General features: G+C 36.0%; 1 protein-coding gene across 1 annotated transcript in view; it reads left to right on the top strand.

Annotated features, from left to right (window-relative positions):
- The window catches only part of cped1 (cadherin-like and PC-esterase domain containing 1), a 50,200-nt gene that overhangs the window by 17,731 nt on the left and 5,284 nt on the right, over window positions 1-27,185 (top strand). Inside the window, exons 5-12 of the mRNA XM_016281658.1 lie at window positions 679-763; window positions 843-999; window positions 2,943-3,133; window positions 3,663-3,712; window positions 3,848-4,034; window positions 5,279-5,447; window positions 23,957-24,074; window positions 25,016-25,152. Coding sequence (XP_016137144.1) covers window positions 679-763; window positions 843-999; window positions 2,943-3,133; window positions 3,663-3,712; window positions 3,848-4,034; window positions 5,279-5,447; window positions 23,957-24,074; window positions 25,016-25,152 — 1,094 coding nt within the window. The remainder of the gene's footprint in view (window positions 1-678; window positions 764-842; window positions 1,000-2,942; window positions 3,134-3,662; window positions 3,713-3,847; window positions 4,035-5,278; window positions 5,448-23,956; window positions 24,075-25,015; window positions 25,153-27,185) is intronic.

Here is a 27,185-nt window from a genome sequence, read left to right as displayed (position 1 = left end):
ATTGCAATAATCATTCATAATATCACTTATTTTACTGTATTGTCTTGGTGAGCATAAGAGACTTTGTTCAAAAACATGTAAAAATTTACCTTGTTTTAACCAAATTCTGAGGCAAAACTGCACAACTTCATGGTGAGATGCAATCCCAGAATGCGTTGCGACACTGAAAGTCATTGCAACATGGTGGATGAATGAAGAAAAATTTAAATTATGAAAAAACTGAACTTTTTAAATCTAATATTTATGTGTGCAGTGTATTTGTATACTAAGACTAGCATGCGGTTAGCTTAGTCTCAAATTCTGTTGAAATTATTTGTAATTAAAAGTATCTTGTGCGCTTCACATTTTTTTTGCAGAGTTACTGCCTATGTAGAGCATTCAAAGTCAGTTACTGTTACTACCTATGTAGACAGTTAGAAGTAAGGCAGCTCACTATGTTTTAGAACAGAGCTGCAGTTTACTTATCACAGAAGCTAAACCTGCGTGTGAGAAACGTGGCCGAACTCAATGATTTAGTAGCGTGGTATCTCTAGACACATGTCTGGAGGTCTTTGTGGAAAGAAATGAAGTAGCTTTGGCCTTCATGTCGATACATGTGCTATGTGTCTTCCTCACAGAGGAAATCAGTGTGCCTGAACTCAGACTTTATCCACTTCTCCCGTCTGTTTTCCATCTCAGGAGTGACATTACCAATACTTCCTTCTGCCTGTGCTTTTTCCACATCTCCACAAGAGGGAACCCCAAATGCTGCTGAAGATGAATGGTAAGTCAAGTCACATCTGAAGGAATTTGCCAACCAAAAATGTTGCAATGTCAAGCTTTATTGTGACTGTATCCTACAGGAGGCAGCCAATCACACACAGCCGCTCAGACAATCAGGACCTAAATGCCACCGTAAACGTATACGTCCTGGTTACCTCGGCAACACCGCTGACCGCTTTTGTCCACCGCACAGTCTTGGTCAAAACCCACTTGGATAAAACTAGTTATGCCACCGAGGTAAGAAAGCACTTGAGTGAGAGCTGTAAAACAATTACAGTCAAAATAAAACAATATCTGCGTCTCAATTCTCAAATGAGCTTAGAAATGATTATTAGGTGCCTTTTAGCTATTTCAATAAGCATTTATATTTTTAAATCAGATCAGATGAGATTTTTCCAGTCTTTATATTGCAGTTTGGATCCCTGTGCTGCCGTTTACTGATGATGAAGGCTTGGCTAAGTATTCCCCATGTGATGTTTATTAGGCCTCCACAGCTGCGAAACACCCCTCTCATTGCAGTTTAACGCTGTGTGTGTGTGTGTGTGTGTGTGATGCCAGATTACTGAAGAGGCTTCAGTCACAGTCTTGTAAACAGCTGGAGGGCACATTGAGATCTAATAAGACACATATCATGTTTACTGAGTTTCAAGGGTTGATAAAAGAGCCCTGACAAACAAGCAGATCACTATAAAGTCTTCATAAAAGTCTGCTCGTTCCCCTCTAGTGTTGGTGTGTGAGTATATAGAGCACATCTTATGCAAAATGTAGTGTGTGCGACAGTGTGTGTCCTTGTGACAAACCTTCCCTTTGGTGACATCCTCATTAGAAGTAAATAATAAAGCTATATAATATAGGCTATAAACTAAATTTATATATGGGTCAAAGATGAGACACCCCATTTTGGTGACTGCTTCAAAATAAAGTGTGTACTTTACTAGATAAAATGTCAAAATATGGGAGAAATAATGTTCCAATATCGTTTAGCATAACATATTTTTATGGAAAAATGAAACATTTATTCTGACCTGTACTTTATAAAATATATAAAAGAATATCATAAGATCATATGATCATAATATTTTTTTTATTTTTTAAATGATTAAAAACTTCTTGCTGGCAAATGGGTAAAACCTAGTGGTTTGAAGGATAGTGGCAAAGATGGGTAAAGATTTCAAATGACAATTAATTAGTATTTTAGGGTTGCACTGTGATCCTTAGTAGAGTCTTTTAATGTCATCTAATGATTTTTGTTCTAAATATGCCTGACAAGATTTTTTTTTATGGTATACAAACTACTGTTACACTGAATTACATTTTTTTCTGCTGTAAATAATGGTAAAAATATATTGCTCAGCGAAAAATAAAATTAAACAGGGCACATTCTAATCTATGAAAAAAATAAAGCTGCATTAAACTTTTATTGTTTTGGTGCTTGAAAACCCCCTTTTGTCTTTGACCCATATGTACAAATCAATTGATTTCCATAGTTTATAACCCGTTGTCTGTATTAATGTGTAGTACTAGACTACTGTTCTTCTGCTGCCCTCTAATGATAGCGCTCTCTCATCACTTTTCTTTTTAGCTCTTTAGCTTCCTCTATCTGCCTATTGTACAATGGAAAGGTTTCTCTGACATGACTTAATGTGTTGATGCTAGTATGTGTACAAATCACTCACAAAGTTAACAAAATACATACTAATATTTGTAGTACTCACAAACATTCTTAAAATCTAAATTTGAGATGTATTAAAGTGGCTATTGACTGCATAGGCCCAACACTACACTAACAGGACATAATCTTAATAGGTAAATTGAACGTTTTTGACTTCAAAATAGCTACTTTATAGCTATACAACTGATTCACCCAGAAATTAACATTTGAAAATGAAATTTTAAGTGACCCCTAACTGTCAACAAGTCTCAGTATGGTTTGTGTCACCACCTAGTGGTTATCGAGTTATACAGGATAAATCTCTTGTCCATGTTTGAGAGTTTTTGTCTTAGTTGCTGTATCTGCAGCTGTAGAGGTAAGCATGTCTGTCAGTGTTAAATCAGTATTGACGAGCAGTAGTTGTAGTGTAGAAATCTGTTTAGAGAGGCTGAATGAAGTAATGAGATCTCTCTGTTTGCCTCTCAGCTGTGAGTTTATGTACTGTGTCAGATTGATTTCTTTCTTTCAGTTGCAGGTATTCTTTAGAGAAAGACTGGGTCCTGAACTCTCTCATCAGGCCGTTGAGCACATGAATCACGTCATCAGTGACATCCTGAAAGCTGCTCTATTAACCACAAAGGAGAGCTTCACATTAAAATTACTTTTTAATTTTACTTTACTTTTTAAGGTTCCTTTTGCCTTTTCTAAAGGATACCTAATGTTAAATTAAAATGTAAATATATATATATATGTGACATTTTAACATCAGGAACTGTTTTTTTATTTTATTTTATCATTTTATTTTATGCCAGTGGAAAATATAGACAATTCAAGTAGAAATCTGTAAAAAAATTATTGTTGAGCCATGTAAGGTCTTGGTGTCATCTGTGATAATTGGGATTGTGTGTATGCTGGATGGTGGGAAGTAAATGATCTGCATCTGTCTGGCAGGACGGGAATTCAAAGCCAAACTCCATTGCACAATGATATAACGGTCTTTGAGCATCTTACTTCATTGAGGAATGATTGATTGCCTCTCAAACAAATTAAGACACTTTTTCAAGCCAGCACTGATTGTTTTAAATGTTAAAAGGTATAGGGAAAAGCCATAAAAGGCTCGCTTTTGCTATTCCTGGAAAAAAAATCTAATAACGTCCCATGCTACCAATCATCTGCATTTAACAGACCATTGTAGAGCACTTGTTGAGTGTCCTACTAAAAATTGCTGTGATTTCTGTAATTCCAACAGCTTGGACGACCCAAAGAGCCCAGAGGCATCAGACCCGCTGTCAAGAAAAGGCAAGTAGCATGTGGTAACATATTAGCCTGACTATATGAACTACAAAAACACGTTTGATTTGTTTTTATAAAGCACCAACTGTTTGTACTTAATAAGAAAATGAAATAAAACTGTTAAATACTCCTGTTTTCAAGGGAGGTGTGTTGATCCCCACCTGAGGCAGTTGTACACAGACCCTCCGTTGGTGCTGATGCCAGCGTTTAACACGCTGGAGAAGCAATATCGAGCCGAGGTTCCGTTTGATGTGATCACCGTTCGCATCCGGCCAGAACCAGTCAGCCCACACTGCCACATTCACCTGGACGAACATCTGGGACCCAGGTAAACCAAACACTAATGACATAACCACAAACTCAGCTGCCAGATAGTAGAATTAAATACTGTGGCATTAAAATGTAGCCTTACAGATTAAGTTTAGTGGATAAAAACATGAAATCTTGACTGTATGGGTTATGCAGGCATGCAGTCAGTGTTGTAAAACACAGCAGCTTGAGCTGGGAAACAATGAACAAAGGGTCTGCGGTACAGTAATGTCGTCGCTGCCTTTTCTTAGTAATCAGATCTGGCTTCTTATGTGTCAGCTCAAACTCACTTCACCGTTTGATTGATTCATCAGATTAATTTCTGAATTTGCTTTCCCATGCCCGGCGAGTCACACACATGCATGTAAAATCCCTGATTACTGCCTATTAGACTCTGTTACAGCCTGTAATCTCTAATACTCACAGGGGGAAAAAAGCTTTTACATATTTAAAGCTGACCCTGACCCAGGATTACGATTACAGGAGGTTGAAGTATTGACCATTTAATTGCTGTTTAATAAAGAACTTTTATGATAAAAAAAAATAATAATAATATTATGGCCATGAAAAATAAATTATTGTTAGTGAGAGATTAAATTAAATTATTAAAATTACACTAAATTATTAGTGAGAGAATATATAAATTACATAAAATTAGGTAAAATTAATCATGTATATGTTAATGATAGATAGATAGATACTGTAGATAGATAGATAATATTGTTTAAAATACTTAAATTGTAATTCAGTTATTCTGCATTCAGTTTTTTATTGAAAACTGTCTGATGTTTTGTCAGACAACTTGCAAAATGTCTAAATTATTTTATTTAAAACCAAATATTGTAATTATAATAATTTCATAAAGTTAAAATTTTGTACTAAAAATCTATGAAATGTTTAATTATTTTAAATGACTTAATCAACCTGAATTAATTAGATTATACCTTGAAAGTAATGGTGTAGATCACATAAATAACAAGCGTTTCAGACAAAAAGTTAATAGTTCTACATGCAGAAAGTGAAGGGTTGACTGATCCCGTCTGCAAGCAGTCTGGGCTGTCTCCTTTCTCAAGGTTTTGTGAAAGCACAGCTTTATTGGTCCACGAGTGAGGGGTCACCTGTTGACTGGGACCCAGTTTTAATCCACAGTAATCCTCCTGCCCTGTCACGACATTAATAACCCCAAAAGTGAAGGGTGAGAGTGTGTGCATATATGTGATCAAGTACGCTGAGTTTCTCTGAACTTTTCTCTGTTTCCTTCAGGATGGCAAACTACCCGGTTGGCCTGGGCAACAGCAGAATCAACATTCTGGTGATGGACGAATCAGAGGCTGAGCCCGTCGTCATGACGATATACACTCTGCACATATACCGCGACAGCAGGCCCAGTCTGCCAATGTTTGATGAGTATGTGATGTGCAGCTTTGTGCAGGTACAAACACACACACACACACACACGCACTCTCTCTCACCAGCTCCTCCCCTAAACACTAACACCCACATCTGTCTAAGAGGAATTTGTCGGCCTACTTATGAAGTTTGTTACATTCCTAAGTTATTTTAAGCCCTGGATATTCTTATAGTCCACAAGAGGAGGTGTGGATCTCATATTTTTCTTTCATTTTTAATGCAGTACAGTCTTTAAAACTGGTCCTGAACCAAGAAACTCTCAATTTGAAGATTCTGGAGTCATTCCGGCACGTTCTTTCTCGTGGATGTTCAGGTTTCAGTGCAAGCTGATAGCGCTGATCATAGACTCACAGTTATAGTAGATCACAGCAGGTTTCTGTCACACAGTGTTGACTCGTGTTGTGTGTGTGTGTGTGTGTGTGTGTATATATTAATGTCTCAAATTGTGAAATTATTTAATAGTTTCTATTTATATTCACCAATATTTTCCTACATATATTTATACCAGATTACTTAAGGTGAGACACGACAGGCAAAAATGTTTTTTTCATGCATCTGTCAATTTTGAGTTTTTGGGCTTTTTGGCTTTTCATGGAGTATTTTTTTATTTTTTTTATACTAGTGGAAAGAAATCATCCAAAATACACTTGGAAGCGTTTCTTATAGCAGTTTTTCCATTTTTAGTCTGTAGATTTCAAATACAACACGCATCTTTTTTCTCAAACATCATTTTCTCAAAATTAGATTTTTCTCCTGCTCCGAGCTAAAAGGTTCTGTAGTACTTGCATACACCAAACTTTACAGTTTTGACGTTTTTACAGAAGGGTTTGTTCATATATGTTTTGCCTTATTTTTTATTCCTAAAAAAAAAAAATTTTATAGCTGTTGTCAGATAATGCCTTATTTGCATATTTAAGCATAAAATTTCTGAAAACTTGTAATGCAAAATATGTTTGCAATTCTTGTTGTTTGCAATGTTTGTAATCAATCAACTGTGGAAATATAGTAATATCTATTAGTAAATTTTTTACCCTATTCACCTGGGGTATCTTTGGCCGCAAAAGTGCAGCAAATTAATCATTGAAGGAATTCATTTAAACTGACAATTTGAATTTACCAATTTTAAAGGGATTATAACTAATAATAACGATAAAGATAAAGTTTTAAAAATCCTTCTAATTCTATGAAAACAGGGATGACATTGACAGCCACTCAACTTTAAGGAGCTTGATCATTTAAATTGACAGATGATAAAACTGCAAGCATTTATTATATACAGAACCTTATCATCTGTTCGTGTGGATGTTAAAGGGGTCATCGGATGCCCATCTTTCACAAGTTGATATGATTCTTAAGGGTCTTAATGAAAAGTCTGTAACATAGTTTGGTTAAAATTTCTCAATGGTAGTGTAAAACAACACAGTTTTTACCCTGTCAAAAACAGCTCTGTTTACAGCAAGCCATTTTTTTTGCATGTCGCTTTAAATGTAAATGAGCTCTGCTGACCCCACCCCTCTCTTCCGAGCCGCTCTCTGAGAGACTGTAAACTTTTGCAGCATTTAGCTAGCACTCGCTAACTAGCGCATTATTAGGAAAGGCGATTTGAGGCTGAAAATACGTAAGTATTGTACATTTTAGAGCCTGTAAAAACGTAAGTAAATGTACGTTTTATAGAACCACATTTTACGTAAAATACATACGAATTATCATGAGATCACGTTGAAACTTTACACTCACTTCTTCTGGAGGTGAAGCTAGATCATGAATGATTTGCGCGAACATAGACGCATTTAGGTAGATCAGGGGGCGCATTCCCTTCAAAAACAAACGTAATCCACTGCGTCTTCAGTGGCTCCGATGTCGAGAGTAAATGACGACTGCTATGTTCATTATTACATCCAACAACAAAACACCTCAATCGCTTAGGAGACATTCTTGTCTACACCTGCTCCGGCGGTGAAACAATGGCGGACTGATGACAGCTCATTTAGGGCGGAGCTGTGATAAAACCAAAGACTGACGCCACTGTCAATCAACAATCGTGGGAGGGGCCTTGGTCTGTGTGATGTCACACAGAGGAGAAGCTGAGAACAGCTTGATTTGAGAAAGGGGTAATGATTTAACGAGATTAAAAAAAAAACACTGGGTGGATCTTTATCATTCAACAATCGTGGGAGGGGCCTTGGTCTGTGTGACGTCACACAGAGGAGAAGCTGAGAACAGCTTGATTTGAGAAAGGGGTAATGATTTAACGAGATTAAAAAAAAAACACTGGGTGGATCTTTATCATTAGGGTGGTTGTGTACACACACTGCCAACACACATTTCAGTTCAAACAATTTGTAAAGTGCATGTTGCATCCGATGACCCCTTTAATATACTATACAGTCACACTTTATGTTAAGGTCCAATTCTCGCTATTAACAAACATTAATTACAACTTTTGCTTCAATAAACTCCTAATTTGCTGCTTATCAATAGTTGGTAAGGTAGTTGTTAAGTTTAGGTATTGGGTGAGATTAGGGGTGTAGAATATACTCATGCAGAATATGTGCTTTATAAGTACTAATAAGCAGCCAATATATTAATAATAGGCATGCTAATAAGCAACTAGGTAAAGGGATAGTTCACCCAAAAATGAAAATTTTATGTTTATCTGCTTACCCCCAAGATGTAGGTGACTTTGTTTCTTCAGTAGAACACAAACAAAGATTTTTAACTCAAACCGTTGCAGTCTGTCAGTCTTATAATGGAAGTGAATGGAAATCACGGCTTTGAGAGTCAAAAAAACATACACAAATAAACCCAAATTAAACCCTGCGGCTCGTGACGATACATTGATGTGTAAAGACATGAAACGATCGGTCTGTGCAAGAAACTGAACAGTATTTATATCGTTTTTTACCTCTGATGCACTGCAATGTCTGAACTGTCTGAACTGTCCTGAGCACGTCCTCAACAGCCGGCGCGTGACACGTCTTCTTCTTCTTCTTGCTTTATGACAGATCGCAGACTTATAAGTGCATTACCGCCACCTATCTCTCAAATGGACCATTGACACTCTATCTACAATCTCAATTAGGAGTGTCAATGGTCCATTTGAGAGATAGGACGCTCAGGACGCGCTCAGAACAGTTCAGACAGTCAAAATTATAGATTTTTCTTTTATGCCAAAATCATTAAGGATATTAAGTAAAGATCATGTTCCATGAAGATATTTTGTAAATTTCCTAACGTAAATATATCAAAACTTAATTTTTGATTAGTAATATGCATTGCTATGGACTTCATTTGGATAACTTTAAAGGCGATTTTCTCAATATTTTGATTTTTTTTGCACCCTCAGATTCCAGATATTCTAATAGTTGTGTCTCAACCTAATATTATCATATCCTAACAAACCATACATCAATGGAAAGCTTATTTATTCAGCTTTCAGATGTAAAAATAAATAATTTGTTCAGTAAAAAATTACACTTAAGACTGGTTTTGTGGTCCAGGGTCACATATACTATAATATAAAGATACAAATGCTGTCACTGGAGTGGTACCTCTGCTTTTGTACCTTTTAGATACTAATTTGTACACTAATATTCCCCATTAAGGTACCAATATGGACCCTTTAGGTACAAATGTGTACCTTTTGAAAAGGAACCACCCCATTGACAGCATTTGTATCTTTATTTCTGAGAGTTTAGTTTTGATATAATTATCTTTATAGTTATCATTCTTGGTGTTGATGGGTCTTAATACTGTTTTTGCTACTGAATTAGGCATAATTTCAATATTTTGCAAAGTTTGTTCCATTTTTTTTTCACTGCTTCTTAATGGTTAAATTGTATTTCATGCTTAACTGGATGCAACAGAATGGCCAAAAGCAAAATGAGAGGAAATGAGAGAGTGACAGTGTTCGTGACTTCTAGCTAACGCCAGTTCATAATGAAAGTGTTTTATGGCTGTGTATCTGTGCTGATGACAGCATCTTCCCCAGAGAGTCATGTTTGGTTGGAGCTTCAGAGAGCATCTATCTTTATAGTTATCATTCTTGGTGTTGATGGGTCTTAATACTGTTTTTGCTACTGAATTAGGCATAATTTCAATATTTTGCAAAGTTTGTTCCATTTTTTTTTCACTGCTTCTTAATGGTTAAATTGTATTTCATGCTTAACTGGATACAACAGAATGGCCAAAAGCAAAATGAGAGGAAATGAGAGAGTGACAGTGTTCGTGACTTCTAGCTAACGCCAGTTCATAATGAAAGTGTTTTATGGCTGTGTATCTGTGCTGATGACAGCATCTTCCCCAGAGAGTCATGTTTGGTTGGAGCTTCAGAGAGCATAAACCACTTTCTGTCTCAAGCGTCGTAAATAAGTTAGGTGTAAGAGTTACTGGAGTGTTTTCTATAAAGATTCAGAGCTTCAAAACCTACTAAGTGACAGGCTGTGAGTATTCCTAAATTAATCCCATTTGCTGGCTGTATTTTTTTAAATGAACATAGGAAATGAAACATATTGCTCCGTATGTTCTGAATTGTTCAGTTCTTTTCTGTGGATCGGTTGAACACAGACAAGACAAGACAAATATTAATGTCAGGTGTAAACAGCTACAGCTTTTGATTGTGTGTCTGGAATAGTTAAGTTATCAGTCAGACCAACTGGTGAGACTGTGACTTGTATTGAAGACTCATTTTGGATTGAGATTGAGAACCGATCCTTCCTTACATACAGCATTCCTTCATTTATCCCTTGATCCCTAGAGAGGAGTATGGGCTGGAAATCGAGCATTTTATCACGTTTCCCTTCAAAGACCAATCAAAAAGTTGTGTGAGGCCTTATGTACAGCGAGGCAAACACATTCATAACTCTTCTCTTTGTGCATCAGGGACACGATCCGAAAACCATAAGCAGCATCAGTATTTACTGACTAGCAGTCACATGGGTATAGTCAGAAAGCAACCTTTTGTTGACAAGCGACCAAAAGATATCTGTATGTGTCAAATGATAATTCACTTCTTTCAGCACCATGTGTGCCTCATTAATACACACAGGACTTCCTGACCTCATCCAGCAAATAAGCGCTAAGCTTGATGAATTGTTCACTGTTTTGAAAACATCCATCTGGAAAGCTTATGTGAGCAATACATTATATTGTTCATTCATTCACTTATTTATATGTAGTTGCTTTTTTGTATACATAATATACACTTTTTAATGTATTAATGTATTAAAATAATGATTATAGAAAATAAAGACTTGACTTTTTCTCCAATTAAACTTAATTGTGTTGCTTGTAAAATATTTCTGACATTACTTTTGGCATTGGGCACAAATTTAAGGCACAGGTTGCACACACAAAAAAACCTGTATGACTTGTTTTCTTCTTTTAGTCACAAAAAAAAGATATATTTTGAATAATGTTTCAAATGTTTTTGTCTGTATAATATAAAAGTATTATCATTATCTGTTCAAAACAACATTTTCTTCTTGATTCGATGGACAAAAAATATCTACCTTTGTGTTGCATAAATTATATAAAGTAAATTAGGACAGAATTTTCATCCCTTTAAGGGACTGGTTTAAAGTTAATTTGTAAATGGTCTTTCTGACTTTAAGAGAATGTAGTTCCTCTGTCTCTTCTCAGCTCAGTTTTGACATACTGCTTGTGATGGAATGGATTTGAAGTAGGAAGCATTTTTCTTTTCTGAGCAGAAGCCACAATGCGGTTTTAGAGATCTGGAGCGATTCCCCTGCACATGATGGGTGTTTTTCAAGCCTCGAGGTGACATTCAGACATAACGGAGCAGATTGGCTTGTTGCCGTCTGTTTGGTTGATTTATATGTAGATATTTTATTTAAGGAACTTTCCCGAAACCCAATTGTAGCACAATCTGAAGTAAACACTTTAGTTTTCCATTTTTGTATTTCTAACTTGCGCCAAAACACATAGGGTGGTCTTGAGGGAAAACAATGGAGGGAGACTTTAATTCTCTCCAACTGTTTATGTGCATCTTTTTACACCACAATCCTTCTTGACTTCTAAGGAGCAGCTTGCACAAGCAATGGACAGCAATGAAACTAAACGCACGGGTCTCGTTTTAACTTGACATGGCATCATATAAACACATTTGGTTCATGCCACAGCTGCAAAGACAGCCATATTCTGACACTCAAAACATCTCCCTGTTAGTCCTTAGGCAGAAAACTGTGGAAAACATTAGCGCAGAAGGGACAGGGGAGGCAAGGTGGCAGTACAGAGGAATTCTTTTGAAGCTACAACATGTCGATATCCACGTCTACCATCTGCCCTCCCTCTCAACACACTCTCTGTTTGCCATTAGAACCCTCAGCATCCATCAAAAGCTCTGCGGAGACAAACAATCACCACTTTTTAAACTCTCTGATGCCAAAGCAATTAGATTAGCATATGTGATTGGATCAGTAAAAGAAAATTTCACTAAAAAAATTTAAATCATTTACATACCCTGATGTATTTCAAACTAAAACACAAAAAAAACTATTTTTTAGTCCATACAATGAAAGTCAGTGAGGTCTAGTGTTGTTTGACTTCAAGATATCTCCTTTTGCCTTCTGCAGAAGAAAGAAAGCATTAAGGGTGAGAAAATGATAGCACATTTTTTAATTTTGGGCAATCTAGTTAAATTCTGGAACCTATCTTCTAAAAATCTATCGTACACTTTTACGATTTTTTTATTGATGTTATGAACATTTGAATAATCCAAATTACCTTTTTCCACTATAAAGAACTTTTTGTGCAGTCGAGGTTCCATGGATGTTAAAGGTTCTTCAAGGAACCATCAATTCCAATAAAGAACTTTTATTTTTAAGAGTTCATGGCTTCAGAACACTTAAAATAATCTGTGGAAGGGGCATGGACCACTTTATGATTCATTTATGGTGTTTTTGCATCCATATTTGAAGCCTGAAAGCTATTCATCTGTTCCTTAAAACATGAACCTCAGTTATTCTGGTATGGTTATTGTTACTTCATTCTCTCTATTCTGAAGCTGTTAAAGCGAGTTTGTCTGTCTCTTGTTATTTCTGTGGGTATTGAGGGCCTTTGTCTGGTGTTGTCGTTAGTCAACTGACCCCTGGTTCCTGAAGCGCTCTCCAGCTGAGAAGTGCACCGCAGTGTGTTTGGCACTTTGGTGTGTGTCTGGAGTCTTCTGGCTTTATGGAGTTGGTAATTAGGAGAAGGGACCCATTCTGTGTCACCCTGGCACTGTAAATATACAGATGAGGTCTTTTTAAAATAGTGTGACCTTTTCAATGCTGTGTGGCTTATAAAACCAATGAAGTGCTAAAGGATGTAATGGTCTGTTAGGATTCTGGTGGGATTCTTTCTGTAGGGAAACTGGCATGATTTGGTCAATCTGATGAATTATTATTTTTTTAAATCTGATTTGTCTGACCTCAACGTAAGGACGAAGAGGAAAAACAAGTAGAAATTTTTCAAGTTTTCAATAGGGCTGCAGAGTATGTTCAATTACGATATTTTACTTTTTTTAACATATTTATATGATTTGGCTTTGAATCATGTAGTTCAAATCTCTTTCATCAGTATGATGCTGAAATTAGCCGTTCTTGACAGATAATTAATGTGTTAATGAAATTAACAAGTTATTATTGTTATTATTAAGTTATGAAATTCAGTGTGACTTTTAACAGAAGTACAGTTATTGTATTTTTTCTGTCTTTAAAGAAGATATAAATGTATAAAAAAAATTGTATAATATTAATATACACCGCAGTTCAAAAGTTTGGTGTCAGCAAGATTTTTTTAATGTTGTTGAAAGACTTCTCTTACGTTACCAAGGCAGCATTTATTTAATTCAAAAGTACTGTATGTTGTGAAATAGTATTACAATTTATAATAACTGTTTTCTATTTTAATATATTTTAAAATGTAATTCATTCCTGTGATGCAAACTGAATTTTCAGCATCATTACTCCAGTCTTCAGTGTCACAGGATCATTCAGAAATCATTCTAATATGCTGATTTGCTGCTCAAGAAACATTTATCATTATCAATGTGGAAAACATTCAACATTCACATCAATTGTCACATCAGTTGTGCTACTTAATACTTTTGTGGAAACTGTGATGCATTTTTGTTTTCAGGATTTTTTTGATGAATAGAAAGTTTAAAAGAACAGAATTTAAAATATATATATATTTTTTATAAATGTCTTGAATTTGACACTTATGACCAATTTAATGTATTGCTGCTAAATAATTTCTTTTAAAAAAAAATCTTACTGACCCTAAAGTTTTAAACTGTAAAAAGGTGTAATCATTTATTTAAAATATACAAATTATATGTTTTATGCAAAATTTAGATTATATACAAAATAATTTAAATGCATTGATTTAAAAATACACTTAAATGTATTTTATTATCTATCGAAAGACTCTATTCAAGCTTGAAGGAAAAAAATACTGGGAACTGAATTTTCAGTATGTGATTGTGTTGCTTCAGTCCATTTAACTGACTCCCAAAAACCACCTGGACTCTTTTCCCCTACCAAGTGCTCTATCATCTGTTCTCTTTTCATGTTTTTCTCTCATCTCTTCCCCCTCCACCTCAATGGGTCAGCGAGAGTACCATGATGGTCAGAGCTGGATGTCTGTAAACTGGGCCGGGGGGTTGAGGACCACCAGCACCCCCTACCAAACACAAGCTCCATTCACCCTGCTTGGCTTTGAAGTCCTCTCGAGTGTCTCTGGCCACTGTATTGTCAGGCTAATGCAGAATGTTGCCTGATTGTTGGGGCAATTTGATTTTTAATTAGTTGACGACACAGGCAGGATGGCAGTTATGCAAACAGTTATTACTCCCACCCACGAAGGGTTGTATGAATGTATTGAGTCATATACACGCATGTTCCTTCTCTGTCTTCTTATTTGAATTCCTGCTTTCATCTTGTAGTGAAAACAAACACACCGAAGACAATTATGAAGATAGCGCTATTCTAACGATGCCACGATGCCAAGACGTTTTTCTCTCAGTACTTACAGAATCCTGCAAAACCCCAAAGGAGTCGTGGAGTGGCAGTTAGTCTTATTATATTGTTCATGTTTACAACTTGCTCTACATCTGAACCTTGTGTATGTGTGTTGTTTTTTGTTTTGTTGATTTTTCAAATTCTTGCAGAATCCTGCAGTAATAAAAAAAAAGGCACTGTGGTTTACACACACACACACGCGCACACACACACACACATATTTTATTGTATAGATACTTGCAGATTTCTGCAGTCATGCCATAGGATGTGACTTAGCAGTAGTTTTTTTTTTTGGGGGGGGGGGGGGGGGGTGTTTTGATTTAGTTTTTTAGTGTTAGTTAGTTTGTGTAGTGTTTTGTTTTAAACTTTTTGTTTGTTTTGTTCAAATACTTTCAGAATCCTGCCATAATGCCAAAGCAGCTGTGGCTTAGCTGTTTTGTTTTGTCTTTTAATTTTTTTATTTATTTTTTTTTTTGCTTTGCTTTGCTTTGCTTTGTTTTTTCTGTTTGTCTGCATCTGAAATTATTATTATTATTATTATTTTGTTTATTTATTTTTTTGTTTTTTTTGTTTGTTATTGTTATGCTTTGTTCTGTTGTTTGGTTAAAATACTTGCAGAATTCTGCAATAATACTGCAGAAGTTGTAGCTTAGCAGTTAGTGCTTTTTTGTTTTGTTTTGTTTTTGGCTTTTATTATCCACCAAGTGAAAATCAGAAGCATATAAACGCTTGTTTTACCCAGGTTAATGTAAATGCTTACAAATACAGTGTGGTAACATTATTTCAGATACTTCGACTGTAGTTTGAGTGATTGGTCACAAAACATTTTGGACCGCTTTTAAACCTGTATTTAGCACTGTCCACTTATAAACAGATCACCTGAAACTGATCTCATGCTGGGTACACACTAAAAGATTTTTACAATCTTATAAGATCTTCAAAATGCGAGAGACCACAAACAGGACAAAAAATCCTAGGTTTAACCGTTTTGCTCCTATAGTGTGTGGTGTGCTGTGATGTTCCCCCCACACATCAGGATTTCTGAGCCTTCGCGATCGGTGCGCCTCCGACATTTTTCCGAGCAGATTCAGTCACTCTTAACACACCTCACACCACAGGAAAATCTGATTAGATAATCTTTAGAACCATCAAGATAATCGGGACATTACCTAGGATTGTCGGAAGGGGAGAAATCGGACCAAAATCAGCCCGATTATCTTGTGGTGTGTACCAAGCTTTAATACTAGCTGTAAAGAAACTCAGAGAAAAGTTCATGAGGCATGGATGATTTCCTTGGTTCCTCTGTAATGTGCTTGTACTAGTATTATTGTTATACTTGACCAACTTGTTTCTCACGGATTCTTTCTGACAGTCAGTTCACCTGCTTACGTGATGCTTCCACCTCTCTTCAAAACTCAAAGAAACTATGGTCATTCTGCATAGCTTGCCAGTCAGTATGGCGATAGAGAGTAAAATGCTCATTTCCTTACATTGTCAGGAGCTCTTAATCCCACTTTGAAATGCACCAGCAATCCCGGTGGAGGATTTTGAGGATCCTTCAACCGGGAGCCTCAATCCTATTTTGTAGAGGAAACTACCTATGTTTGCTCATCAGAGAGCTATCGGCTTGCTACCCATAGTCTTTTGCGCACATCTGGAGCTGGCTAGCTCACCACAGAGAGCAGATGACCACAATGACAGACTTCATTGGCCTTATTAGTGCTGGACAGAGTTATCACCCGCTAGGGGAAATGCCAATTTGACACAGTGTGCCACATTCACACAATCTTAATAAGATACAGCTGTTTTCTTGCAGATCTGATTAAGGAAAGATGTTTTCGTTGTTGTTGTCCAAGGGTCACAAACTGTTAAAAACTATTGCTGCTAAAGTTTTCAAGGGCTAAAATTTGAGCTGATTTGTCAAAAAAGTCACATTTTATTTTTATTTGATATACTTTTGCATATTTTTTACCTTTTTATCATTTCATATTCATTTTTTTACATTTATTTTGTATTTCATTTTAAGGATTTTTTTCATTTAATATCCTGTTTAACAATGTAACACGTCATTTTTCAAATTATATTTATTTTTTTCAAAAGCACATTTTGTTATCATTTTATATCTAATCATTCTCAATCTCTGCTTCAGTTATAAAGGTGTATTCATATGGAAACCTTTTTATTTTATTTTATTTTTCAAATACTTAGAAACACCAAGCTAGTTGGGGGCTATTATATTATATTATATTAATTATATTTAGTATATTATATTATAATATATTATATTATAAATTTGTATTTATTTTATATTAACATTTTGTATTTTATTTTTTAGATTTGTGTTTATTTATTTATTTTTATTTTTTATTTATTTTAACTGGCTTGCAAACACTTGCTATCCTTATTTAGCTAATCCTTCATTCTTCAGTGTTCTTTCTGCATGATTTGACTCAAGTTTCAATAAGATGATGACAGAAGATTTTGATTGGGATGATTGATGGAGGTGGATATATGGAGAGAGACAGGCGAGACCTCCTGAACCCACCCACCCACACCTTTCATCTTTCTCTTTCCCTCTCACACACTAAAATCTCTTGTTTTTCACTCTCCCCATCTCAAGCACTCACACTGGGTCTTGGGACCTTTCTTTGCTCCGTCAGGATCCGGGATGGAATCGAAGAGATTATGTAGCGGTTCATATGCGCTGTCAGATCAGGGATTAACCTCTTACAGTAGCGTCTGGGTCAGAGCGGGCCGCAGGACAGTGAATGCACAAGCACGCACTTCTCCAAATGATTGTGTTAGAATATGCACTGCGTGTTATTACTACTGTTTGAGGACTGTAACGCCAGAAATAAATCCGAAAACAAGCCTCCTCTCTGTTTGGTGATTTCACATCTGGCATCTGATCGTTGAGTCAAGGAGACTCAGTACTTTTTTTTACACTTGCTTTGCCTGTTCGCCCTCTTTTTTGCGCACCTTTGTAACCTTGAGGGGAACTGACTTTATGCATTACAATATGAAGTAATGCATTACAATATGAAGTGACATGTGGCCAAGTATGGTGACCCATACTAGGAATTAGTGCTCTGCATTTAACCCATCCAAAGTGCACACACACAGCAGTGAACACACACACACCGTGAACAGACACCCGGAGCAGTGGACAGCCATTTATGCTGCGGCGCCCGGGGAGCAGTTGGGGGTTCGGTGCCTTGCTCAAGGGCACCTCAGTCGTGGTATTGAAGGTGGGAGAGAGAGCTGTACATTCACTCCCCCCACCTACAATCCCTGCCGGTACGAGACTCAAACCCGCAACCTTGGGTTACGAGTCCGACTCTCTAACCATTAGGCCACGACTCCCCCCTTCCCCCTTATACATTCACTAAAAATCAATTTGACACCAGTAAGTTAAAAGTAATTGCAACAGTGGCTCTGAAAAATTAGTTTTGAGAAAAGCTATAGCATCATTTCGTTGCAGATGCCTCTTAATGTTATATTATGTAATGCAATGACATTCACTTGTTTAAGTGTTTTTCTGTTGAACCTAAAAGAAGATATTTTGAAGAATGTGGGTAACTAAACAGTAGCTGGTTCCCACTGACTTTCATACTATGGAAAAATACTATGGAAGTCTTTGGAGACCAGAAAGTGTTTGGGTACACACATTCTTCAAAATATCTTCTTTTATGTTCAGCATAGGAAAGTAATTCATACAGGTCTGAAACAGCTTAAAGATGACAGAACTTTCATTTTTGGGTGAAGTGTCCCTTTAAGTGTCCGGATGTGTTTTGGGGCTGCTGTTGGTTTGTAGTAGATGTTTGGTACCAGGCAAGATGGGGAAACTGGTTTAGGGCCTGAGACACATTCCCCACAGATCCTGTGTTAAGAAATGTGAAGCCATGTGGTCAATTTTGGACCTGACTGCTGGTTTTCAGTAAACAGTTTTGCGGTCTGGCCACAGCCCACGTTTTGCTTTGTATCTAATCAGCTCACTTGTACCAGAGAATTGAGTAAATGTATCCGTTCTGTTCTTAATCAGTCCCTACGGCATATTTAATTATTAAAATTACTTAAGCTGATGAAATTAAAGTAATTGATAAAATTGATAAAAATAACTGTAAATATATAAATATAATTAACAAAAAATAACTTGAAATATATTATTATTATTATTATTACACAATAATAAACAATAAAAATGAAATAATGACATTTTTGTGAAATTTTTATTATAATTGTTTTTGTTTATTATATATATCTATAATTTAAAAAAATATTTTAATTTATTATTATTATTTTATTATTTATTTAATTAATTAAAAAAACAAACAAACAACAACATTTTGGTCACTTGAAGTAAACAGAAAATAAACAAATTAAATTAAATTCACAAAATTAAATAAAATATAAAATAAAATACAAAAAATAAAACTTACAAAAAATACTAAAACTAGAACATTTAACTAAAATGAAAATGTAAACATAAAAACTGATTTAAAGTATTAATAAAATCTATTAGTGTCTGAATGATGCTAAAATAACATTGGTTTAAAAGTTTGGATGTCTTAACTTTTGTGCATTTACAGAAAATTTTGTTCGTAATGTATTGCATACTTCTAGAACAGTATGACTAGTATGGTGTTATACTACCGATATTCACTCTTTTTGTGAATTGAATACAAAGTTAACAGGCTTTCTTCTGTAGATTTGAGTGACATCCTCCTGTCTTTTAATATTGACTCAGATTTATCTGCTGACTTCCATAAGTGTGTGCCTGTTTGGTTTATAGCTGGCAGTAGCTCTGCATTCAGCTCTAATAGAGATCTACTGTATGAAAACAGAGTCCAGATGTGGAGTAAAGCTCTTCTTCAGATAACCTGACCTTATAAGAGCATGTCTATACTGTTTTCCAAAAGCTATATGAGCTGTTTGGCTTGGACCTGCTATCTATGGTTGTATCCATGCGTGTGTGTTCGTGTATGTTTATCTGTGTAATTATGTCTGGAGACATAGAGCTTCAGAGTAGAGCCTGAGACAGTTTGACAAACAGTCATATACTATGAATATGAAGGTATATCAAATTGCTTCTTCCTTCCTCTTCCTAATGAATGATTCAGCCATTTGGTCCATGGTCCAAAAACACGGTTACACTGTAAACATTGGAAATGGGTTCAATTAAGGAACTTTTTTTCACTTGATCTAATCCATAAAAACGGCTAAACTAGGGCCTGAGCATCAATGATTTGAGAAATGCTCTTTTTATTTTATTTTATTTTATTTATTATTTTTTTCTATTTTCTATTTTATTTTATTTTGCTTCTTTCTCTTTACTTATTCCTTCATCCAGAATATTCTCCCTCGTGGTCTGTGATCTTTCATTTGCTAAATGTGAATGCTAGAATTCCACTTTTGAAGTTTCACTAAATAAAACCTCTTTCTGTTTCTCTTAGCTGATTAAAGGATCCAGTCGGAACACCTCCTTTACATTCTTTCAAATAAATCTTTTTGATGCCTTCAGCATATATGCTGCTTCCATTTCTCTCCATCCTAACTGAAATCAAACCCAATAAGCTTGTCTAGGTTGTCTTATAGTGTGATGGATTGGCTGACAGCATGACAGTTCTATAGGATTACAATCCACAGGATTACATTAAACACTCTGGGTAAAGCCACTTCAGTCTTTCATAACAAAGGCTGTATTTCAGTGACCAGATCGGACATCTGTATGGCACTTCTCACAATGCACCTGATTTAATTGCATTTTTTTTGCATTGATTAGTGTTGAGGAAAGCATGCAACAACTACATCAGCTTATCAACAAGTTTCTAATTTTCTTTGTTGGCTGGACACTTGGACGTCTCACACTGACCTGTAATAAAACATCTGTCAAATCAAGTTCCCATCTGAACAAATTTCTTGGTTACTTCACCTTATTATCAGGCCAAAAGAGAAAAAGGTAATTTTGTAAGAGAGCTTTTAAAAATAGACTCGGTCATTTTGCCGTTATTACAAAGATTCACAAAAATAAATGTTAACAAAAGATTATTCTCTCATGATGTAATTTCTACAGAAACCCGTTTCCTCCAATGTCATTGCGACTGATTGTGAGAAGTTTACGTCTCATATTTGTTTTCTCAAAATTGCATGATATAAACTCACAATTGTGAGATATAAAGTCAGAATAATAATATAAACTATTATCGATATAAACTTGCAATTGTGATTAAAAAAAAGTCAGTTGCGATATATACTCGCAATTCAGACTTTTTTCTCGCAATTGTGAGTTTTTATCTCGCAATTTTGACTTTTTTTCTTGCAATTTCTTTCTCTGACTTTGGTCTCTCAGAATTTAGATAAAACTCGCAATTGTGAATTCTAAAGTCCCTATTCTGACAAAAAAAGCTATGTTTTCGTACAGTTGCCCATTTATATCGCGCAATTTGATGGAAAAAGTCAGTTGTGAGAGGTAAGCTCGCAGTTGTAAAAAAAAAATCTGAATTGTAAGATAAAAAGTTACAAAATTGTTCAATTTGTTAAAATGGCAAAAAAGAAGAAATAAATTAAAAATATCTAAAGTAGGCATGATAAGAATGTTCCCTTTATTTCAACTTTTGTCATTTTTGTACATCAAAGTTTCATTTCAACTAGCATTTGCTTTACTTTCATCCCATATAGAGGACCACTTGATCCCGCTGGAATGGTTTTACATGTTTGATCCCGACAGAAAGCTGCTAATCTCCTGCTTGTAAATTTTTATGTCTTTCATTGCACTACAGCTGAGGGCTTTGTCTCCAATGACGGCTTATTAAAACAGCCCTCTTAAGTATGTGTCCTTCCTCTCAGAGGGCTTAAGACTCTCTCTCGAAACAAACTGTTAAAGATAAAAGCTAAGCAGAGGGTTCTCGTGGTTTGTGAGAGCTGGTTCTAAGGCAGAGATTTGACCGTGGTGGCCGCTGAGAGCACGGTCTGATGTATGGCAGTAATCCTGGCTTTTCTTTCACTTTGATCAGTGGAGATTACACTGCCGTTGCTGTTGGTCTCTGATCCCTGTAACTAACACGAGTGGCTCAGCAAGCTTTCAGAGCTGAAATGTTCACACACACTCGAAAAAACGCACACATACATTCAATGCATGAAAAACGTCTTTAAAAAAAGTGTTTAAGCTGACTTACTGTATTTCTGCAATATATCACTGTATAAAATTTTTATCAGTTAAAAGTAATTTAACCAATTTATTGGTGTTGAAAGAATTCTGCAAGAAGTCTGAACCAAGGCTGCATTTATTTGACCACAAATACAGTAAAAACGTGAAATATTACTACGATCTAAAATAACTGTTTTCTGTTTTAATGTATTTTAATAGTTAATTCATTTCTGTGATGGCAGCGCTGAATTTCAGCAGCCATTACTCCAGTCTTCAGTGTCACATTATTAAAGAGTTTAACACTTATTTAGCAAGGATACATCAAATTCATCAAAAGCCAATTTATTGGTGTTGAAAGAATTCTGCAAGAAGTCTGAACCAAGGCTGCATTTATTTGACCACAAATACAGTAAAAACGTGAAATATTACTACGATCTAAAATAACTGTTTTCTGTTTTAATGTATTTTAATAGTTAATTCATTTCTGTGATGGCAGCGCTGAATTTCAGCAGCCATTATTCCAGTCTTCAGTGTCACATTATTAAAGAGTTTAACACTTATTTAGCAAGGATACATCAAATTCATATTGGCAATAAAGGCATTTATGATGTTTCAGAAGATTTGTTTTTCGAATAAATGCTGTTCTTTTGAATTTCCTGTTCATCAAAGAATCAAGAAATAATGAGCTGTTTACAACATTAACAATGAAAAGAAGCATTATTAATTATTGAGTACCAATAATAATTGAAAAAATATTTAGCAGCATATTAGAATGATTTCTGAAGGATCATGTGACACTGAAGACTGGAGCAATGATGCTGAAAATACTTTTGCCATGACAGGAATAAATGACAAATTTTGGAATACATTAAAATAAAAAACTGTTATTTTAAATAGTAATAATATTTCACAATATTACTGTTTTTACTGCAATTTTAAACATGAAAAAATATTAATTATTCCAAACTTTTGGCTGGTAGAGTATATATAATGTGTATGTATGTCAATACTAGATATTTAATTGTGCATGCTAATCTTTAAAAACACTATGCTGTATTAATAATTTAATAGTGTTCATAAGTGCAATACGTTAACTTTTCATTCGAATTTTGTGACATTTAAATTCACGTGCATTTCAAATCAGTTTTATTCTATCATTTTTACTTTAGTATCTAAATAATATAGAATATTAATATCCCTAACATCCCTGAATTTAAGGTATCATTCATGTGAGTAACGTATATGGTAGCGTGAATCATTGTATTGTCATTAATCATGTAAAACGTATGGCACACAAAATGTTTCACAGAACCTGTGACTTAGGTAAATTAATAAATACTCAGCAACTGTTTTGTTTTTGTCATCTGTTCTATTCCTCATCACTCATGTCCTCTCATTTATACTGGTTTTGTGAAACCCTCATTAACCGGATGCGGCTGATTCGTTATTCTCTGGTGATATAGAGGCAGAAGGATGTACTGTATCATCTGAAAGCCAAGCTCTGATCTCAAGTTCATTCACTGGATCCCCTGCTAAACCATCCTGAGAGTACCTGACCTTGGATGAAACTCTTTATTCCATAGTTTCTTCTCTGGGGAATGGAAAAATGACAGATGAGAGAGATAAAATGAAGGGGGTTTGTTCTTTCATGTTTCTTTGCCCTCCTTTGAATTAATTATACGTGTTTTCCTTTCCGGAGGGATGCTAACTTTTCGCCAGCTCTGATGCTGGAAGTGCTAGGCGGTTTCCGCCGGGCTCGGACTAACCTGCTGATTTATGCCAGCCTGCTCAGAATCAAAAGGCCGCTCGTGTTTGCACGCACACACTGTGTGCAGGTACGAACAAGAAAATCCCTGTTAAGTTGTCTTGTGGCACTTTGTCGAGAACAGCGGCGGGAACTTGGGGAATGTTGCGTGGCTTCGAGAAGCCCCTTTGCAAAGTGCTAAGGAAGGGGGCAAATGAAAAAGCGAACGAAGAGCCGGTCTTCTGAAGTGGAGCCAGACCCGATGGCACCCGTGAGGGACCTCGGGGGTCGGCGGGGCAGGCTCGATGTTGTCATTTAGCCTGTTGAGTTTGTTTGACCCTTGACCCCTAACAAGGGGCAAGGCCACGGGGCAGGCATCGGGCGACGCGCCTGCTTTAATTCGTCTGTGAGGAACCACGTACGCGGCCACATGAAAGCGAAGGGGGTGAAAAAAGCTATGGAAACTTTGAAACGACTCAATCTTTACTTGTCAAAAAGCTATTTTATTGTCTTGAGTGGTTACATTTTTAACACAAGAGTGTGACTGTTGTCTCAGAATGTCGTTCCAGACTCAAAGCTCACCTGTTTCTCTTTCTTTTCTCACTGTATCTGAGCAGGACTGTGGCCTGGTGGTCAGACCAGATCAGCCCTGCGGTTTGGAGCCCATTCCAGGGACGAGATCTTCAGAAGAGGCCCAGGCCTCACCTCGGCCTTGTCTCTCAGGAGATGAACCTGGTAGGTTTATTCCAGGTTTTGATCAGCTTGTAGTAAAGTATCTGAAATTTGAATCCGAAACTTGTAGGATTTACAATCCTGTTTTTTATGTACAAGATCGTAAGTCAAACTGGTCGTTGTCTGTTTTGTGGACAGATTATACCTTTTTCCACGTATTTTTCCTCCTGTATGAAAGACAGTGTTGACCCTTAAACCATATATTTCAGTTGCAAAGTAGTTCATCATGTGTTTGGCTACATTAGCAGGAGATTCACGGTTTATTAGCCGCTCCACTAGAGGATGGGAAAGGTTTGCTAGTGAACTCAGAGTTCGGTAATTTATGTGTCTCCTTTTACGGTGTGATAATATGCTGATTCATTGCCTGAGTTGAATCATTGCTCAATTATAAGGTTAGGACCTCCATGCTGACTTTATGGCGGAAAATAATCACTTCATACAGGTTTACTGAGTGAGTTGTTCCTCTGCAGGTTTCAATTCTGTGAGTGTGTGTTCAGCTGCTAGGACTTTTAGATTTAAAACCACTAGGTTAGGGTTCAGAGGACGGTTCAGTCAGTGCTATAAAAGTAAAAAGGCCATCCTCAGCAGGGTAGTATATCAAAGTCAGTGGGGATCTACTTTAATTAACTGTTTAAGATGGAGTTACTCACTTTGTGTGAGAGAGAAAAGATGTATATATTTGCCGCAAATTGTGTAAAATGCCATGTAGTGGACTGTCTGAAATTGGCACAATGAAGTAATCATGTCTAGCTGGAGTTTCCCAGCTGATTCATCATTTTATGCTGAACTTTTGACATACAGCTGTATAAGACTTAAAAACTTCACAGAGATTCACTTCACTATGAATTACCTGTGAATACTGTAACTTGAGTAGGTTCTGTCATGGAAATGTAGTATAATGCAGTATAAAGAGAGTATAACAGAATATTTTCCATCTCTGTCAGGTCGTTGGGTCGTCCCATGCCTGAGCTGTTCAGACAACAGGACTTGTGATTGGAGAGAGGTCGCCTGGCAACCCGACAGCTGTTATTACCCTTTACTGGACCAACCTCAGTTGCAAACCTGCATGATGGACCGGAAGGTGAGGAACAGGAACCAAAAACACTTTAAAAATTAAGTCAGTACCAGAGGTGCCTGGTTACCCTATATTGTCAGAAAAAAAGGTACAAAAGCTGCCACTGAGATGGTACCTTTCTATAAAAACAAACATTTTATATAATGCTTAACACATCATAGCTATTTAAAAAAAAAAGGCTGCATTTATGTAATCAAAAATACAGTAACATTTTGAAATATTATTACAATCTTTTATCTATTTTAAAAAGTAACTTATTCCTGTGTTTACTCCAGTCTTCAGTGTCATATGATCCTTCAGAAATCATTCTAATATGCTGATTTGGTGCTCAAGAAACAGTTCTTCTTATCAATGTTGTAAAAAGTTCTGGTGCTTAATAATTTTAGTAATTAATAAAGAGGACTGTGATCAATTTTTGTCAGGATTTTTTGATGAATAGAAAGTTTTTAAATTTCAAGTTTTTTAAAGCATCTTTTGTAACATTATGCATGTCTTTACTGACATTTTAGGACATTTAGGACATATCCTTGCTGAATAAAAATTCTAAATTGCACAAAAAAAATATATATCTTACTGACCCCAAACATTTGAACGGTAGTGTAATTACTTTTTTAGGCTACTATATATTTGTGTTTAAATGTAAAATATATTAATGAATCATTAATGGAAGTTATTATAAGTGTTATCAATACTCAGTTTGAATCAACCGTCTAAACTAGCTTTTTTTTCTGGACTTGATGGAATATTTGTCAGTTCCTCTGTATGCAGCTGACAGCTGTGCCATATGTGTGTATATACAGTACTGAGGAATAAATTAAAGGCAGGCAGCTCAATTAGCATTGAAGTTCCAGTGGCAATGAGCAGCTGTTTATCAGAGATTAACAGCAGGTGTTTGAGCTTCATCTACAGCTGAGCTCACAGCAACCGCATGATTCAATTACACTGCTGCTTTTATATATGCACACATAGGTATAGTGTAAATTCCTTAGGAAGAAGAGGGAAAGAGTTTCTGAAGAAGAAAACCAATACTCCCCTGTGTTTGTCGCTAGATTTTATTTTATTGTAATTTTTTTTTCTTGATGTGATCTGCACACCTCCTGTGTTTTAGGTTGTTTTTTTAAATTATTGCTTAAAGCCCAGCAGGGGTTTTCAAAGCTGTGTGCCAAACCTACAGTCTGTTCCTGCTTCAAACACTCCCTCAGCGCTCATCCTCACTGCATGACTCTTTCCACCCTGTCTCGATTTAAGACTCACAAGATCAGATCTGACACAAACAAATGGCCACATTACACAAGGGCCCAAGTTCTAGCTATAGACAAACCACAACCATCTGACTGCGAGCCCATTCAACAGGAAAAGAGGGACTCTTCAGGAAAGATTGTTTCAAATAAAAGAGCTTTAGATGGTCAAGGTCTAGAGTTATATGCATGAGTTTGTTTCATGTTAAATCCATTTCTGTGGTCTGGAGACAGCCTTATGTATTGTTTGGAGTTCACATGATCTTTTCAAACTTGTATACGGTTACGGTTAAAAAGACAAGAAAGTGGTATAGACTGCTCTTTTGATAACTGTATGTTTGGAACTATAGGTTTGGAATGACATGAGTGCAACTTCTGACCTCTTGTTGAAAATATGTGTCCTTAATCTTGTGAGCATGTCTGCCAATGCCAGTGCCTGCTCCCTGGGATCTTGTGATTTAGACTGGCATTCCTGCCAGCTTCACTGCCAAAAGCGCACACACAGATGAACATCCAAACTTATTAGACTCTTGTTGAAGTGCTTCATGGCGACTGTGATCTCAAAAGGCTGTATTGTGTCTTTTGCCTTTATAATGACACAATTGTGTTATTTCATTTCCTCATGTTTCCTCGTGTTGTCAGTAGTCTGCCACTCATTTAAGACTTACGTGTCATATGTATATATATGTATATATATATATATGTGTATATGTATATATGTGTATATATACATGTGTATATGTGTGTATATGTATGTGTATATATATATATATATATATGTGTGTGTGTATGTATATGTAT

The sequence above is a fragment of the Sinocyclocheilus grahami genome, unplaced genomic scaffold (genome assembly GCF_001515645.1).
Source record: "Sinocyclocheilus grahami isolate Dianchi unplaced genomic scaffold, SAMN03320097.WGS_v1.1 scaffold151.1, whole genome shotgun sequence".
Classification (NCBI taxonomy): Eukaryota; Metazoa; Chordata; class Actinopteri; order Cypriniformes; family Cyprinidae; genus Sinocyclocheilus; species Sinocyclocheilus grahami.
The sequence above is the reverse complement of the archived record's forward strand: the minus strand, read 5'-3'. Positions and strand labels throughout refer to the sequence as shown.